The 17,626-nt window shown below is 41.5% G+C and overlaps 1 protein-coding gene across 3 annotated transcripts in view; it reads right to left on the bottom strand.

The window, feature by feature from the left end:
- GRM1 (glutamate metabotropic receptor 1) overlaps positions 1-17,626 on the bottom strand; it is a 311,987-nt gene that overhangs the window by 36,354 nt on the left and 258,007 nt on the right. For all 3 annotated transcript variants that reach the window (XM_045189049.3, XM_024552208.2, XM_024552209.2), the window contains 3 exons: positions 16,449-16,695; positions 12,339-12,507; positions 2,048-2,174 (listed from right to left, as the gene is read on the bottom strand). In XM_045189049.3, the coding sequence (XP_045044984.2) occupies positions 2,048-2,174; positions 12,339-12,507; positions 16,449-16,695 (543 nt within the window). The remainder of the gene's footprint in view (positions 1-2,047; positions 2,175-12,338; positions 12,508-16,448; positions 16,696-17,626) is intronic.

Raw genomic sequence — 17,626 nt, 5'->3', positions numbered from 1 at the left:
AGGAGAATATTGTTTTATTTGCTAAGTCAAAGTGCCCTGATCCATGGTGGTGATCATTTGTCAGTGGGCCTACAAGATACCCCCAATGGAAGATCTCTACAGCATAAAAATATGACTTTGAGTTCACTATTATGACATACTAGATTGTTTTGTATTTTAATGTTTTAAAATAAGATAGAAATTCTTTCTCATTTATGAGTGAAGCCCCAATGAATGTGAAAACAGAGTAGTAGGAAGAGATTGGGGAAGCTGCACAAAACGTACACAACAGAAAAAACTGTTGTACCCCAAAGCCTGGACCTCTGATATCTCAGGCCAACCTGAGGAAGAGGCTCGTTTTGTGTTTGAGCCCCTTCCTAGTCAGCTGTGGTCTCAGTCAGGTAGCAGGAGCAACTGACTAGGAGTCAAACCCAGTCCCAAGCACAGTGGTGATCTAAGGGGACCTGCTTACTCAAGACAAAAAGCCCTAGCAGGAAGCGCACACTATGAAGGAGGATAAAGGTGTGGACAGACACAGAATGAGTGGAAGGGGTGGCCTGTGTCCAAAGAGAGGTTGGGTAAGTTTTTCCAAGCCAGTGCATTTCCTGCAACCATGAGATAAGAGGCACAGTGAGAGAGCGTTAGGACCAGGGACAAAAAGCTGTGGACCTTCATAGTGGCTTCTTTCTTACTCAACTGCATTGATCTAGTTGAATTTGGTTGAGTCCCTTCTTCTTTTTAATTCTCTCAACAGAACAAACATTTACTAAGAAGCTACAATAGTCAAGGCACCAGGCTATGAGCCAGACAGCAATGTTTCTGTAATGATGGGACAGGAATTAAGTGCCTCCGAATCTGCTGGGTCTCCTCTCAGAACAAGTGCATAAGAATCTCTGCAGGTAGGTAATTCCTGGGTAATTTTTAGGCTCATTAAAGTTGAAAACCAGTTTTCAGCTAGAGAATAAAAAGATGAGTGAGATACAGTTTGTACCTTCAACCATATCCTGATATAATTTCCTTTTCTTTAAAAAGGCCTTTGTACTAGGTGATTTCTAAAAAATTTCTGGTACTCATTTTAGTTTACTTCCTTCTAACAGGATTAACATTTTACAAAGTACTCTTACTTAATAAGTATCACTTTAATTATGTGACCTAGTTCTATTAACCCAGCCATTTTCAATGTGCTTTGAATAAGCTACATAATTTCTTAGTTTTCTATTCTTATTGGGAAACAAGAAAAAAGGGAATGAGAATCAGGAATGTTATCCTCTCTGATGATTTTCATTAGTAGCCAGGAAGGCACAGGGTCAGCAGTCCGTGAACTGGGCTCTGCTTCTAACTATTTGCATGACTTGGGCACACAAATACACCTCCCTAGGCCTCAGTTTCCTCTTTCTCAAATGAGGGGTCAGATTACTAAGAGGACAAACTTTCCATGGCCCTATTACTCTTAAAACCTGGGCAAAGTCTCTGTGACATATGTCTCCCATTGTAAGCCAGGGGCTGTGGAAAACAAAACACAGATACCTGAGCATCGCTCTTAGGAAACAAGTAAACTCACATAGTCCATCCGTATGAGTCCCACTGATTTACTCATCATCTTCTCATGTGCAAATACGAATTCAAGCGACTAGAAGTAGCTTCAAATAAAATTTTAAAACCAGAGACAAAACTACTGGTATACCATAATACCTTTTTTGTTTTGTTTTGTTTTTTAGATCTAATCTTTATTATATTTTTCTCATTACCTTATATCCCCCTCCCCCCAGCAATCACCACTCTGTTGTCCATGTCCCTGAGTCCTTTTCCCTTTTCGCTCAGCCCCTCCACCCCCTAACCTCCTCCCCCACCAGAATCCCTTTCAATACATTTTTGTTTAGATGTAAATAAAATTCCCTCTTAGTGTAGGTCATGGGGAATCTGTAAGAGGTTTGTGTGTGCTCTTTGACAGGAGTGTTAGAGAGTGCACGCTGTACATGGACATCAAAAAGGACAGGAGCTGACTGCTCACATTTTAAACAGTGGGCACGTTGGAAAGGCCAACAGTCAGAGACACAAAGTTTCCTACCTGTGAGCTCTGCATTGGGCCACCAGCCCAAGTCACAGGCTTTGCAGGTGAACTCATCTTGCACATACTCGTTCTCTTTACAGGCCGTGCAAATCCAGCAGCAGCTGACTTCCCCTTTCCGGATGACCTGCAACAGAGAGAGGTCATACTCCTGAAGACAGTTTCTCCAGAAAGTTCTCTTGCAGATGAGGACTGGTTTGCACACTATCATGAAAGAGTAACTTTTCAAAAAATTCTATTTGCTGACGACAATTAAGTACGTGGATTGAAATATACCCAATTACCTTAGAGTTCAGATGTGAATTTTGAATCAGTTCATGGTGGATTTGGAGGTTTTTCAATAACAATTTTTTCATAAAGAGAATTGAATATACTATCTCTTACATAGTTAAAAATGAAACAGTTGAATTTTATCCTTATTTTTATTATTATGTACTAATTATTCTCAGAAAGTACAATAACAATACAAAAATTTTTCTTCTCTGAAAGAAAAAGAAGTATTTATACATAAAAGTTTCTATGTGATAAAACCTTATTAATTCATAAAAATTGAGGAATTATGGATTTTTTTGTTATATTATGAAAGTATGAGCAAATTTATATACAAAAAACAGAATGATGGCTAAGAAAGTATAGCCCTGTTACTGGCCTTGTTACTTAAAAAGATCGCATAAATTGTTGGAAGAAAAATTACTAGTCCAAAATTCCTGAAGAATTGCTTATTATCTGAGCAGTTTAAACTTTCTCCCATTTTCAAATTGTTTGGTAAGCACTTTTTCACTTACACAATGCAAAAATAAACATCAAAACACACTGCATTTAAAGAGTTTCTCGCAAACAGCACATAATTGGATCTTGCTTTCATCTTCAGTCTGACAACTTCTGCCTTTCCATGGATGCGTTCAGCATGTTTACATTTATTATAATCATGGGTGTGGTTGGATGTGAATCAATCATCGCTCTTTTCTGTCCATCTCGTCTTCCCTTTGTTTCCTTCTCTTTTACTCTGCCTTCTTTTGGGTTGAGAATTTTTTAGCGTTCCATTTTATCCCTAAAGTTGATACACTTGCTAAACCTCTGTGTTGTTTTCATGGTGGTTGTAGATTTGAAACTGTGCGTTATTAACTTCATGTTAATAGAAGTGTATTATTCAACTTCACGTCCACTGCAAGATCCAGACAACAATATTTTTCCATTTTCCCCTCCTATGGGGTATTGTTTTAGTACCTTTTACTATACATATTTTATAAGCTCCTATGAGAATTATTTTTGCTTTAAGCAATCCTTTTTGAAACACACTTTTGAAATAAGAAAAAATGTTATTTTTCATATTTATCCAAATTTTATATGCTATACTTTTCTTCATTCTGAAGATTATTATTTACCATTTATTGTAGTGCTGGTGTGAGAATTATGACTGCTTTTGCCCTATATTTATTCAGAAAGCCTTGTTTTTGGCTTAATTTTTGGAAAAATTCACTTGGTAGGAAAGTTGAAGTTGATCATTTTCCCTTTCTTTTAGCACTTTATGCCATTCCGTTGACCTTGGCAATAGATCCAGGGTGAGAGATGTTTGTTCTTTCAACACTTTAGAGATGGCATTCCTTCCTCACCTTGCACACGGTTTCCGAGCAGCCCGCCGTAATCCTGCCTCTGGTTTTCTGTATCCAACAGAACGCTTTACTGTGGCTTATATTAAGAGTCTCTTTTTGTTACTGGCTTTTAGTAACTTCATATCTTCTTTGTGTTCAAATTCTTTGGCATTTCTTGAGCTTCATGGATTTGGGTTTACATTTTCATTATATCTGGATATTTTTCAAGTCATTATTTCTTTAAAAAAAATTTTCTGGCCTGTCTCCTGTCCTTTTGGGTCTCTGATTACATTTGTAACATCCCTTTCAACTGTACTCTGCAAGTCGCTGTGAGTCTGTTCATTTCTTGAACTTTGTTTTCCCTCTGTGTATCTCATTGGCCTATTTTCTATTGCTGTGTTTTTAAATTTACCGAATTTTACTTCTATACTGTCTAGTATCTGTTAATACCATTCATTGAAATATTATTTCTTATAAATTTTAGCTTTCATTTTGCATTTTTTTATATTTCTATTTGCCTTCTCATGATATTACGCTTATTTTAAATCCTTTAGTATATACTTAAAGTAGGTATTTTAATATCTTTGACTGCTAATTCCATCCTCAATATAATTTCTGGGACTATTTCTATTGCTTCATTTTTATTTTGGTAATATGTCACTTTTTCTCACTGTGTCATATGTCTAAGTTTTTTTTGACCCGATGACGACCGTGATATACACAAGGTACAGAGTGCTGGACTATTTTTCTTGAAGAAGTATTGCCCTTTGTTCTGGCAGGCAGCTACGTTACTTGTGGCTCAGTTTGAGTCTTGTTTTTAACCTTTTGGGGTGAGTCTATAATGGTCTCTATATTGTGAATGGTGTAGCCTCATTACTAAGGTGTGACCGCTCTGGGGTCTCTACCTAACTAAATTCTTGGGCACTCAGCAAGGTGTCTCCACTCTGGCTTGTGAAGACTGGGACCATTCCTTGCTCCATGCGGGCTCTAGGAATCCAGCTCCATAGTTGTTGTTCTTTACCTGGACATTTTGAATAATTCTATCTTTAACTTGTGCTTTAACCACCCCAAAATTGTGATTATTTTTATATTTTTATATCAGTCATACAGACATTTTTTGTAGTATACATTCAATAACTGAATAGAGTACTTTTTCCTTTCTCCTCCATAGGAAAACACTGAAAATGAAGCTCTGAATCATGATAAAAGCTTTGATATTTCATGGAAGCTGCTTTTTAAGGATCAAGGCTCATTAAGGCACAGGATCTGTTGATTCTTTTTGCATCCAGTGTACCTGGATCCATCCTCATTGTTAGTGAGACCAGGAGGCCTTTGGCCCGCACAATGCGATGATCAATTACACATGCACTGTAGTAGCCTTGAAGTATTTATGCCATGGGAAATCAAGTGTTCGCTTTATGACTAAGTTTCCGAAGTGATTTGTAATGGATTTTTTTCAATCAAGGCTTTATTTAGAAAAAAGGAGGAAAGGAAACAGCATCAAGAGAATGTAATGAAGGAAAGGTAACTGTAAATCAAAGGAAACAGGAAAAATTTTCTTAAAGGGAAATACCTGAGAGACTGTACAGGATACAGAAACTGGGTCTCCCCTAATTAGGGCTGCAGGAGAATCAGCTGCAGGAGGAGGCAGCCCTGCTCTCCTGCATCCCACAAACCCCTGTATGAGAGCTGGGAAAACAATCAACTCTAATTGCTGGCGTGTTTTTCTCCAGCTTCACTACGAGTTGCTCAGAAAAAGGGGCCATGTTTAAGCTTCCTTTGCAGTCACAGTGCTGGCATAGTTCTCGGCACATATTTATTACTCAATAAGGTAGATGAGAGACAAGAGGGAAATAATATAGAATATGATGTAAAGAGAAGAGATGGAAATAAAGAATTCAAAGAGAATAAAAAATAAGAGGGAACTGAAGAGAGCCTTGTAAGAACTAAATAAAAATATCAACTTAGGGAAATCCTGCCTTGTAATTTATTATAGGAAAAAATAATAATGATGGTATGAGTCAAAGGATCACGAGAGTAGACATATCTCAACTGGCTATGCGCATTCTGCACCCTGTACAGAATGACACAGAATTCCCTCTGTGGGATGAAGTTAATCATTTGCATTCTTCAGCTAGAAAACAGCTTCATAAGGGATTAGTACCTTATGCAAATTGCAGCCACATTATCTCGTTATTTCCAAGAGTTAGTCTCTTCCTAGTGTAATAATGGCTGTCAGGGTGATGATATGTTATGCTGAGAACTTGCAGATATACAGGGTCCAGCAGAAGTAAGGTCTGCTTGAGTGTGGTTGGTAGGGTAATAATATGGGTATAATAATGTATAGTTTTAATTTGAACATTATACCTAAAATGTCATATGGTGTGCTTGAGTGTGACATTGTTATGTTACAGAATTACATACTTATGATTTTGTAATAAAAGATTTTGTAATAATAAGGGACATTATTTGTGCTGGACCCTGTGTACTCACTTAACCAACCTCTGTTCAGTGGCCGGTGTGCCAGACGTGGTACTGTGCATGGGGACAAATACATGAAAAGACCTGGTCACTGAGGTTAAAAAGCCCAAAATCTGACATAATGGGTTAAGTGCACTGTTAGAAGGAGAAATGAGATGCTTATTCAGAAAGCATGCCCTTACTCATTGATTTAATCATTCACTCATTCTTTTGCAGTGTGTGTTAGAGAGCCTACAGTGTGCTAGGAACTAGGTAAAGAGTAGAAGTAATCCGTGAACAAAATTAATCATATCTCCATCCTTAAGGAGCTATCATTCTAGAGAAAGACTTTGAGAAAAGTGCAGCAAGAATGAGGAGTAGGGTTCAGGCCAGGGACCCAGGTGAGGCAAGGACAGCACCTAGGGACCACATTTAAAGAGGCATGCACGTTTCAGGTTGAGCAAGTACCAACTTTGCATTTGCAGGACCTTGAGAGTGAGTGCCTCTTTAAAGTCTGCACCACAGGTACCTCACTCGCCCCACTTTGGGGACTGTCCTAGTCCTGATAGGGAGGCACCTGGAATAGGGGATTGCAATTTTGCATATGGTGGTCAGATAAGGTCCCACCCACTAAGACGCTGCCATTTGAATAAAGGCTTGAGAGAGGGAGAGAGAGTATGCATGCCCGGAATGCATCTGGTGGGAGAGTGTCCTAGGCAGCAGGAACTGCTGGAGCAAAGATCAGGCATAAAACTCCTTGTGCAGCCACACCCTTGCCTTTCTCCTCTACTTTTCTGTCTGCATGTTATACCTCAAAATGTTTCCTTAGAAAAACAAATGGGTTCTGCTTCTGTGACTGCCACCCTCAACGCACAGCAGCCCTGCTGCACTCCTGTCCACTCTCATGTGATTGGGGACAGGTCGGGCATGAGGCTACAGCAATCCCCCAAAAGTTCAGTAACCAAGAGACCAAAGCCCGAGAAGTGAAAATGTAGGTATTACTGAGTGCTTATGGAGAAATCAATGATAATTCCATAGAACTTCTCATTATGACCGGTACTTGCAAAGTTTCCCCCTCATCCAGAAAAACTATGGTTTTCATATGCACAGCAAAACACAAAGAGCAGTGTTTAGTCTTCTACTTTTTTCAAAATTTTAACCAATATGTTTTTAGTAGCTGGGGCAGATCACATCATCATTACGTAATGATAGACTTCTCAAATAAGGATTTTTTTTTTTAACTTTCCTGTGGACAATTTATACTGAGAACCTGCCATGCTGGTGCGGAGTTTAGAAAACATTTCATAACGGGGGAACCTTATTGTTTCACTGGTTGCCAAAATGGTTACATTAACTATGCACGATTTAAATGAGTAGTTTGCTTTAATTCACAAAAGAGAAAGTGGTGGTGTTTGGGACAGTGAGAGCTGATGATGTTACTGCTAACTTCCTTAGCTGGTCTGATGGCTATGTGACAATTGTCTTTATTCTTAAAAAACAGAAGTTGAGGTGTGACGGTATGAAGCATCACGATATTTGTACTTCATCTTTTAAATGATTCAGGGAAAAATAGTTAACCCAATTCCAAAGTCTAGAGTTTATAAGATATGTGTAATGGGCTTTCTCCCACATGTATAATAAGGTTTATTTTACTACATAACAATATAACATCTGCAACAAGGACCGGTTTCTGATATATTCCATGTTTACCTAATGTCTCCAAAGTTCTGTGAGAATGGTCAGGTGAGAATAGCAGAAAGTAGTGATTTTCTCCACTTTCCATGCCCAAATCCTCAGCCCCAAAACCATCAGCTTTGGAGTGAAGAATCCAAAGACAAATTAGGGGGGAGAGTATAGAAGAGGAGAGAGGGGAAAAGCAAGAATAAGAGGGGGTGACAGCAACCTGCAGGGTCCTCTTCCTCCACTTCTCGGCCTGTCACCCTGTCTCTATCAAACACCCTCTGCCACATCTACAAATATTGCTTCCTTAGCTCTAGACTCTGTTCCCGCAGCATTTTAAATGGGGATCTCTGCTTGTAATTTTATTGTGAATTATTGAAAACATAAGGCTTTGCGATTAAAATTTGCATGTGTAGGAAACACGCCAGTTCCTATCACGAAAGACAGTGGAACAGCACGTGGCTGTGGGACCATCAGAGCTTTGGGTGGGCTCTGAGCCCAGTGCTGGCACTTCCTGCTGAGAAAGCTTGGAGCAAGTGACTCAACCCCTCTGGGCCTCCAACTCCTCACCTATACAACGGGGGCTGTAGAACCTGCTTTAAAAGGGTTGTCTCAAGGGATAATTGGAATGATGATATCTGTAAAACATTATTGTATCTGCACAAGAATATGCTTGTGAAATGTGGTCCCTAATCTCCAGGGTCCCCTCCTTTGCCTTCCTGCCCCTTCTGCACACCACGGAAAACAGCAGCAGGCTTGGTGTGGGGGAAGGACACATGTGCCGACACTTGCTGTTCCCTTGCAGATCCACTGTCTGCATTTTATGTGCTGCTTCAGATTCTCTTCACCTAATCTGTCTCTTAGGCCCATTGCCACGGACCCTTGGAGAGTTCTGGACACTTCCGTGGCCCTACATCAGCCTCCCTCACTGTGGCCGCATCTTCTGCCCTCTCCAGCTGTCTCTCCCACGAAACAGTCACTGGGTTCTAGAACTGCATTCAATCCCACATTGCATTCACCCCAGCAGGTGCCTGGACCAGACTACACGGGACCCACAGAGGCCTTCTCTCCCCTTACTGCTTCCATGTAACAGCACATGGGCTCTGGCTTCCCCAGGAGCTGCCTGTGGGGTCAGGGGATGCTGCTTCCAGTGAGCAAACTTTGACCACAGGAAGCAGAAAATAGGTGGCATGGGTGCATGCATGCTTCTGTCCTCTTCACTTCAGTAGGTAGTCCGAGTAGCCTTCCCAGAGATCTTTGTGGGACTGACAGACTAGTGATGCTCAGACAAACAGCATCCCACTCAGTAATGCATCACATTCTTATTGGCTGTGGTGTTTTCCCATCCCTCCTGTCTCACTTCACTTTTCCCCTCACAGCTGCTTCTCGGGGATTCTACCTCCCCATAAAGTGTTAGCCCTTAAGCCTTGCTCGGTTTCAAGGGTTCAAGGGAACCGGAGCTAAGTACCTGTGAATGACATTGATCAGGCTGTCTGGCCACCTGTCTTCTGGATAAGGTTAGCAACATAGAAGGACCCGATGGGACAGTGAAGAGAAGGGGAAAGTAGAGGCCCAGGTAGCCTCTCCCGCTCCAGTTCGGAGGGTGTCACGGGTAGCAGCTGAGGTTTCTCCAAGTCCTTCTGGCCTGGAGGTAGGAATGATTCTTGCTGTTTCTCATCTGTGAGGTGCCTCGGAGTCCTCTCCTACTTTTATAACTCCTTCTTATATTAAATTCCCTCTATATCAAACCACCTGGCATGGGCTCTATTATTTTTTCTTACTGAACCCTAATATAACTTAATATAACATGAGACAATGCAAAGTTTGATTTTATTAACCTGTGTTTGTGGTGTAGCTAAAGTCAGCTTCTGCTTCTATAAGATATTTTATTTATGTTTCTAAAAATAACATAAGTAAACTGGAATTTTAACTGCTTCAGAGAGAATTACCAGCCCTGGCTGGTGTGGCTCAGTGGATTGAGTGAACCAAGGGCAATTACCTTAAGACAGTTCTATGGGCGATCATAAAAGAAGTCAAATGATCATTCTAGCACTTTAAATGGCATTTGTTAATAACATAAATACTCCTTTCCTAAAGGCTCTGTTTCCCAGTTAATACAAGTCGAGGTCTTTCAGTCACCTTGTAAGTTGCCTGTCTCTCATCTTTGCAGTGGTTAGCAAGAGACCTGACTGTGTGCATTTGGGGCCTAGTAGGAGGCTAATTGGTGGTATAAGAAAGGATGTAAGTGCTATTATTCAGAAAATGAGATTCATCTCCACTCCAGGTGCTACTTTCCTCCTGCAGGGCAAACAATATTTCTAAAATTGGCCCCCAGAACATTTGCATCTATAGAGAAAGCTCTGTAACAGCTGAGCGATGATTTGTGGAATCTCCCTGAATAACACTGCATGGGCGTAATGCAAACGTGATGCCAGAAATACTTCGGTGTCGAGGCGCAGATGCACACAGCTAGCCTCTCCTCTGAACCCGCGTGGGGAAAGGCCTCTCCTCGGGAACGTGCACCGGGTAGGAGCCACCATTCATGGCCTGCCAGCAACCAGTGGAACAGGAGGGAATCGTGAGGGGGAGCTGGAGCGCTGTGAACCTTTAGGACCATTTGTTTTCCTTCGCCAGGGTCCCCGCCCACCTTATACTCTGAAAAACTCAACTTTGTAGTTCCATAAACAGTTTCACAGAAGTTGTCTGCAAGACAGACTCTGCTCGACCGCCCACGCTGGAAAGGGGGCCTGCGTCGAACATGTGACATTGTTTGGGTCACAGAAATCCATGAGATCAGGGCTTCTGTACTGTCCTCATCATTTGACTTTAGGGCTCTGGTGTCCTGTTTTCTCCACCATCCAGAAGAGATGATGAAGGCAGAATCCAGTTCTCTGGTATCTGGTGGCAGCAGTCAATGGGAGGCGGGGCCTCTGGATGTCAGTGGATATGCTCCTACATACCACACGATGGTCTTGCGTGAACGAATGTCATCAGGGCAAGAATCGAAAATGCATTGGGGAGAAGCAGTGCTGACATTACGCTCACGCACAGTGGTTTGGCTGGAGCCATGTTACACAACAGAAATACTTGGGCTCCGAGTGGAAACTAATGGTTTCCACTTAAGCCTCCTGAATATCCCACACTATGTGAGCTTTTCAGGACTCCTTGCCTAAATCTCCCCATAATCAAACAATTTAAGGATTAACTGTAAACATGCAGGTGGCCACCAGCACCCTGTCACAGCACTAGAATGGAGCTGATTCTGGTTGGTGAGTTGTCATGACAATTATTAAATATTTTTAACATCACTTCTGCAGAGAAGGCACAAGCTACTTATAGGGTGAATTGTCTCAGCAGTTTGCTTCATCTCGAAGTGGCTGGTGTCCCTGAGAGGCTGAGTCCAACAGGAGAGCCTTGCTCAGCTGCTGTAAGATGTTGCAGGTGGCACATCATCCACCTTCTGTGACAGGAGTGATAAAGCTTTTCCAGGTTCCATACCAACGCTTCTATGCATGACTAAATTATTGCCCTAAGACTCTTAAGTGTCCTTTGCCCCTGTGTGAGTAGTCCCACACCTCCCCAGATGGCACAGCCACACGGTGACATAGCCACACGGCAACAGGGCCAGAGCCACACGCAGCATCTACTCCAGACCCAGCTATGCTGGGTGACATTTATGTGACAGCCTTGTCTTTTACCAGAGATGAATCACAGAAATTTAGAGATGGAAAGACCCATTAGGCCATTTAATCTATACTCTTGCCAGCTCACAGTCACTGCCCTACACTCCACTTCCTAGTGCATCATCCAGTTTGGTTCCAATGGCAGGGTGTACAGAGAGGGCTGCTCCTTTGGCTTCTCCACCGAGAATTCTTCCTAGCACGTCCAGCTGCATGCTCACTGTTTGATGTTTATTTACTCTAGTTTGATGGACACAGTAATATTATGGTTACTCATTTGCCCCAAGCTGTAAAAAAAAAAAAACCAAAAAAACAAAAAAAGAAAACAACCCACTTGAGAATAATTAGAAAGTGAGGACTCTCTCTTGACTAGCAAATACCAGTTTCAGGAAAAATCAAAGAACTCGGTGGAGAAATGATAAGCTGTGCTTCTGTGTTACCTCATTTCAACTTCTTTTATTTTAGTGAAATGCTTATTTAGCATTGTTCAGCTTCTGCTTTCTTTAACAACAGCTAGAACTATGACTAAGCAGGACCATTGGTTTGGGTTTCCAGGTTTACTTCTGCTTCAGTTTTTAAATCGGATTATTCATCCCCTTGCCTTCTATATTGTATTTAAAATCCTGCCTCATCATAGTGATTTAATTAAAGATTATTCTAAGTATTCAAATGGTTTCCCTATTCCATGTGCTAATCTTTCTTTGTTTTTTGGGTTTTTTTTTTTTCCAATTTAGCTAACCACAAGCATAACAAGAGTAAGCCTGCTCCCTTCTTTCTGGACAGCCTTGTCTAAGAAAAATGTCTGTGTTTCTTTATTTATGTCCGGGTAGAAGGCTTCCTCATGAACACCGTCCGAGAACGCATCTGTGGCCGGCTCACCTTGATCTGGCCCTTCCAGCAAGGCTCACTGCACACGGACCGCACCATCCCACTCTTGTTCATCTGGATTTTGTAGTCATCGATGTTCAACACCCCTTCGTGCCAGGTCCCCACGTGTACGTAGTCATAGCGATTGGCTTCAGTGTACTGCAGATTCATGATATCATATCTGCGAAGAAAACAGCATGGGTGGCTGGGAGAACATGGACTAATGTAGACAACAAAGACACTTGGTAAATACAAAATAATAGAGAGAAGGGAGACAAAAGCTAGAATCATCCCATGTCCTAATACCAGCTACTGTGGACATTTTAATGTATTTGTCGTGTTTCCTCTGATTTTCCAAAATGTGTATTCCAGTCTTAGATGCTGTGTATCACCCATATTTGCTAAAGAATATAGGACTCTTATGCTTTCTCTATGCTTATTTTCCAGAAAATAATCCCATGTGTCTATGTGTGCTGAGTTAATCATCTCCTCCAAATTATTGTTCACTAAGTTTTTATTTGAACCAGTAACAAGTCTTGAGAATATTAATTTCGTAACTTGATTTCTTTCATTCCAATTTTCTTTTTTACATTCAGTTGCCATTTTTATTACACTGGATTGATAGAGGTGAATTTTCTCAAGTTTGGAGCCTATTTTAAATGCTATTAGAGCAAGAAGTCTGAGAAATGCATCTTTAATTAAGGATGTTGGGGATTTAACATCTTGACATTTAAACTGGTCTCTTCCTGGGTTAGAGCAAACATTTCAGTAATTTCAAATGCTGCAATGCTATGCACAGACAAATCTACATATAGAGATCTTTGCTGGAAATAATGATAATATTTCCATTATCATAAGAAAACTGGAGAACATCTTTGAATTGGCATAGCCTTTTATCTCTCAGTCATTGAAAATTCTCTGGCACCCTTCAATCTTCTCTGCATGTTGCTATTTACTCCAAGTAAATTATATCTCATGTGGCAGTTGCCCAGAAACAAAGGCCTGGCCCTCCCTGGACTCTGCAAAGTGGGACTGTTTTCTGAGGGGCCTGTGCAGGGCATTTACCCCCCTACACTAGGATATCAGAGGCATTGTCTCTGGCTCTTTGCCCTTGACCCAAAGAAATAGATGGCCATTAACCAACACGTATTTCTCTTCTTTAGCTCTCTTGCTCCTCCCCCCAATTCCTCTACCTCATTCATCCTGAAATTCTTTCTAAACCTGATTCAGACTCAGAATCCTCCTCAGCCCAACACTCCAGGAAGCGACTACTGATCCGCCTTAGTTGGTATCTGAAACCTTTGGCTACATCTGGCCTAGTTCCTGCTCTTAATGTGCAAATGCATCTTGTCACCCACAGGGTAGCTGGTGGTTTCTTCACATCCAGATTCTGGCAACTTCCATAAATAGCAGCCCCCTAAATGGAAAGGGGAGACTTTGAGAGAATGAAGGATGTTTTTTCTCTACTTTTCCAGGTGAACAAAACTTACCTAGAGTTACATCTCTTGCTTGTTCTGACTTTTGGCTACTGGCGGGTTCTTATTCTCCTGGTTGCTAAGACATACCAGGATGCTCTTGAGAGTGGCTGGCTAAGTAATATCCACGTGGCTATTAACTGTGGGCTGACAGTTCACACCCCTCCTACTGATCAATGATACTAATCTACACCTCCAATAGTTTCCCGTTTTAAACTCATGGTTATAGCACCTGCTGGGAATGTTCACTAAGAATATTTTCCTTCTTCATTTCCTTTAATTTTTATGTTTTTCTCATTATTACATCACTAAATCTCCTTACGTACTTTCAACGAAGGCTTGAATGTGATGCTAGCTTAAGAGTACCTTTTTCCTATAAATTAGTTTTCTAAGACCTTTATTTCAACTTCCTCATTTGCTCTTCAAAAAAAAGAAACCCGTTCACACTTCATTAGCATGTAGAAAGTGAAAAACTCACAATATTTAGGTATGAAAACATATTTTGAAAACGTCCCAAAAGCCATAGGAAGAAAATACTGAAAATCACCAAGGGAGAAGTGCTGACTTAATGCAGAGAGGCCGTCCCCTTGGCTGTGTGAGCAACAGACCCGGGACCCAGCTCTTCTCTGCTGGCCCGAGTCCCTTCTCAGCATGTCGCCATTGACTTGGAGTATCCTCATGCCGTAAATTACAACTTTACAACATCCTCTCAGTCATCCCGTGTATGCTACGTGATGACTCATTCAAATAGTGACAGGAGGACCTGAAAAGCTTGGATGGTGTTATGACAGGAGACAGAAGCAGACGGAGACTGGTGGTTGAAACAGAAACTGATCAGAGGTGAAGATGATCAATTTCAAACACCAGGAAATGATCCTTGAAAAGAGACCCAGGGAAGCCTCATGATTTAATAACAGGTAATTAAAGATGGAGAAGAAACAAGCTCAAATTGTGAGCCAATGTTTTGGATGACTTACCTTTTGAGTATCTAAAATGCATCTGGCCCCCTGCCGGGCACATTGTGTATGTTATCCTATAGAACCGCGAAGGGAGGTTTCCATTCCAAATCCGATCTTTCACAGAGCTTAGTTCCCGGTGGAACCCAGCATTACAACCATTGGCTTAAAGGGGAGAGGGGTGGTCTGAATCTCAGACCCGCTGCTTCCTTCTGGTGTCACCTCCTAAGCTGCTCCGCACCTGCAGGCTTTCCACATGTTCAGACCCTCTTTCATTCCATCCATCTCAGTCATGTTTTTCCCTAAACCTGCTCCCACCCAGTGGAAGCTTGGAAGGAATCTAATAAATGCATTGTTTAATTGCTGACAATTGCCTATAAAATTTATCTTCCTAGAGCTGTAGGATTTTAACAGGCAGAATCCGCTTGGGCCCCACAACACACGCTCTAAATGTAGAACTTAAAGCTTACATGAAAAGAAGAGACATGTAGAGAATTATATAGGGTCTCTTACAGTAGTCTCTCCCAAATAGTCTCTTACAGTTCCTTTGAAATGACATTAAGAACACTGCCAGCAGCCTTGCCTAATTTTAGGATGAGCTAAAAGGCAGAGTGATGTGGCAAAAAGACTACAAGCCTCAGATTCAGGCGGCGCGGCCTCCATCAGCTCCTCTTGGAGTGCTTTTAGGGAAGTTTCTTAGTTTCTCTGACACTGAGTGTTATCCGCTGTGAAAAAACAGAAATGCTATGCTTATAGCAGTGAGGATTAAATGACTTAATGTTCCGTTTTAACACAGCATATGCTTTCCTAAAATCTCTCTTTCTGCAAAATCATCTACTGCAAGATAGTGCTTAAGAGCAAAAGGAAAGATTGTGGGCACACTGTGCAGCAGCCAAGCTGAGAGCCTTTTTCCTTCCTGTTGCAAGTTTGAATCCCTGTTTAACTCTTCTGATTACGCCCGGTCTCAGAAAATTCATATAAACACACATAACTACTCTTCATGCTGACATCATTCTCCACATACCAATGAAACATGAGCTAACTGGTGTTATAAAAGCAAGTGTCGCAGAACAGACTCACTATAAAATGACTTAGGAAAAAACGTACATACTAAATAGATTTAATTTTCCCCTGCTTCTCCATTAATGCTTTGGAAGCCATAGCAACTCAATACCAGAAAGAAAATTCTTTCCTTTCTTGTTCCAGGCAGAACACAAGTTAGCCTGAGAATAAAGGAGACCTGTGTATGACTGTGTTCTCTTTATATATTAAGCTCTGTAAGCAGGGGTAATATTAAAATAGTTTACAGCCAGTATGGCCTTGTAGCAAGCAGTCAGAAAGCAGCTCTGGCCTGGCCGTGGCAGGGCCAAGGAGGGCTCCGCTGGTGAGGTGTAATCTCCTGAGTTTCCTGGGCTGGCAGGGTGCTCCCAGGGGTTCTGTGGAAAGGGCAGAGTGAGAGCTGGGTAGGGGTGTAGCACTGGCAGGATGCAGGACTGTGCGTGTTTGCAATAAGCTTTCCCATATTTTAAAGTGAATTTTCATCTAATATTAGCCCTGTGTGTTCAGCTTTCTAGTTGTATCCATGTTCATAACACCCAGAAACCAAGGAACCAAAGGGAGCCAGAGTCACCATCCATCCGGCTCAGGGAGGCTCACAGACTATTCAAATCCATTATGGGAAAGGGCTTTACCTTCCAGGAGCATCCCCTTTCTCGTCAAACCACACCTCCTCTCCAGACACGCCGATGAACGTGGACTTGATGAGGAAGTCCAGGAGCTTGCTGCCGTCGATGGGCTTCATGGCGTCGCAGAGGCCCACGTGGCCGGGGCAGAGTGCATGGTGCATGTTCTGCAGCCCGTGGGCCATGGCGTAGATGGCGTTGATGACAAAGCCCATCTTACTGTCCTGGACGTAGTTTTCTTCTAAGCTTTCATTGCCTGCAACACAAAAACAAACCGCTGCCCAGGTTGCAATAATGGAGTCCAGGCCTGCGTGTGTATTTCCCAAAAGCTTTTCAAGACAGGAAAGCCGAGTCCACCTATTCAAGCCTCATGACTAGCTCTAGTAGATTCTGCCTGCAAATAGTTCGTTCAGTTTTATTTTCTAAATTCAATAATGGTTTTATAACACATAAAACAGACTCCATAGAGTTGAAAACTAAAAAAAACCCCAGACACTTTACTTTTCAAATATTGCAAGGAAATCCTTGAGGGGCAATGGGAATAACTCTTATTACCTCTCGGCTCACAGAGACTTATATTAAAATTCTCCCTCTACTGCAGTACTGGAAAAATATTGTTGATATCCACTATAAAAATCGACAATCCATGGTAAATCAAGTAGTGCATTACTTAAACCTTGATATTTTCTCTGGGTGATATTCAGGGCCACAAAAGCCCAGAGTAAGAAGAAGAGCTAGGTAGTATGAATCTCTTTTTATATATGACTGGCAGTAAAAATATTAGAATCAGATTTACTAATTGTTAGAAACTCAGGTAAAATGTTTCTTGATGGAAGAGCCATACTACACGTGTTAGCCTTTAGCTTTTGCCAGTGAATCTGAAAAACACTGCAGTCATTTCTACCTATGTCACAGGTGATCAAAGGTTCCCCAATTGCCAAGCAGTTTCACAAGAACAGTATTGCGTTGTACAGGGTCTGACAAAAAAACTCCCCTTTTGTATTACAAAATCTTTTATTACAAAATCATAAGCATGTAATTCTGTAACATGACAAAATCACACTCAAGCACACCATGTGACATTTCAGGTGAAATGTTCAAATTAAAACTATAAATTCTTCCACCCATATTATTACCCTACCAAGCAGGCCCAAGCAGGCGTCACTTCTGCCAGACACTGTATATGA

This window comes from Desmodus rotundus, chromosome 11 (genome assembly GCF_022682495.2).
Source record: "Desmodus rotundus isolate HL8 chromosome 11, HLdesRot8A.1, whole genome shotgun sequence".
In the NCBI taxonomy this organism is placed as follows: Eukaryota; Metazoa; Chordata; class Mammalia; order Chiroptera; family Phyllostomidae; genus Desmodus; species Desmodus rotundus.
This window is presented reverse-complemented; position numbering and strand designations above follow the sequence as displayed.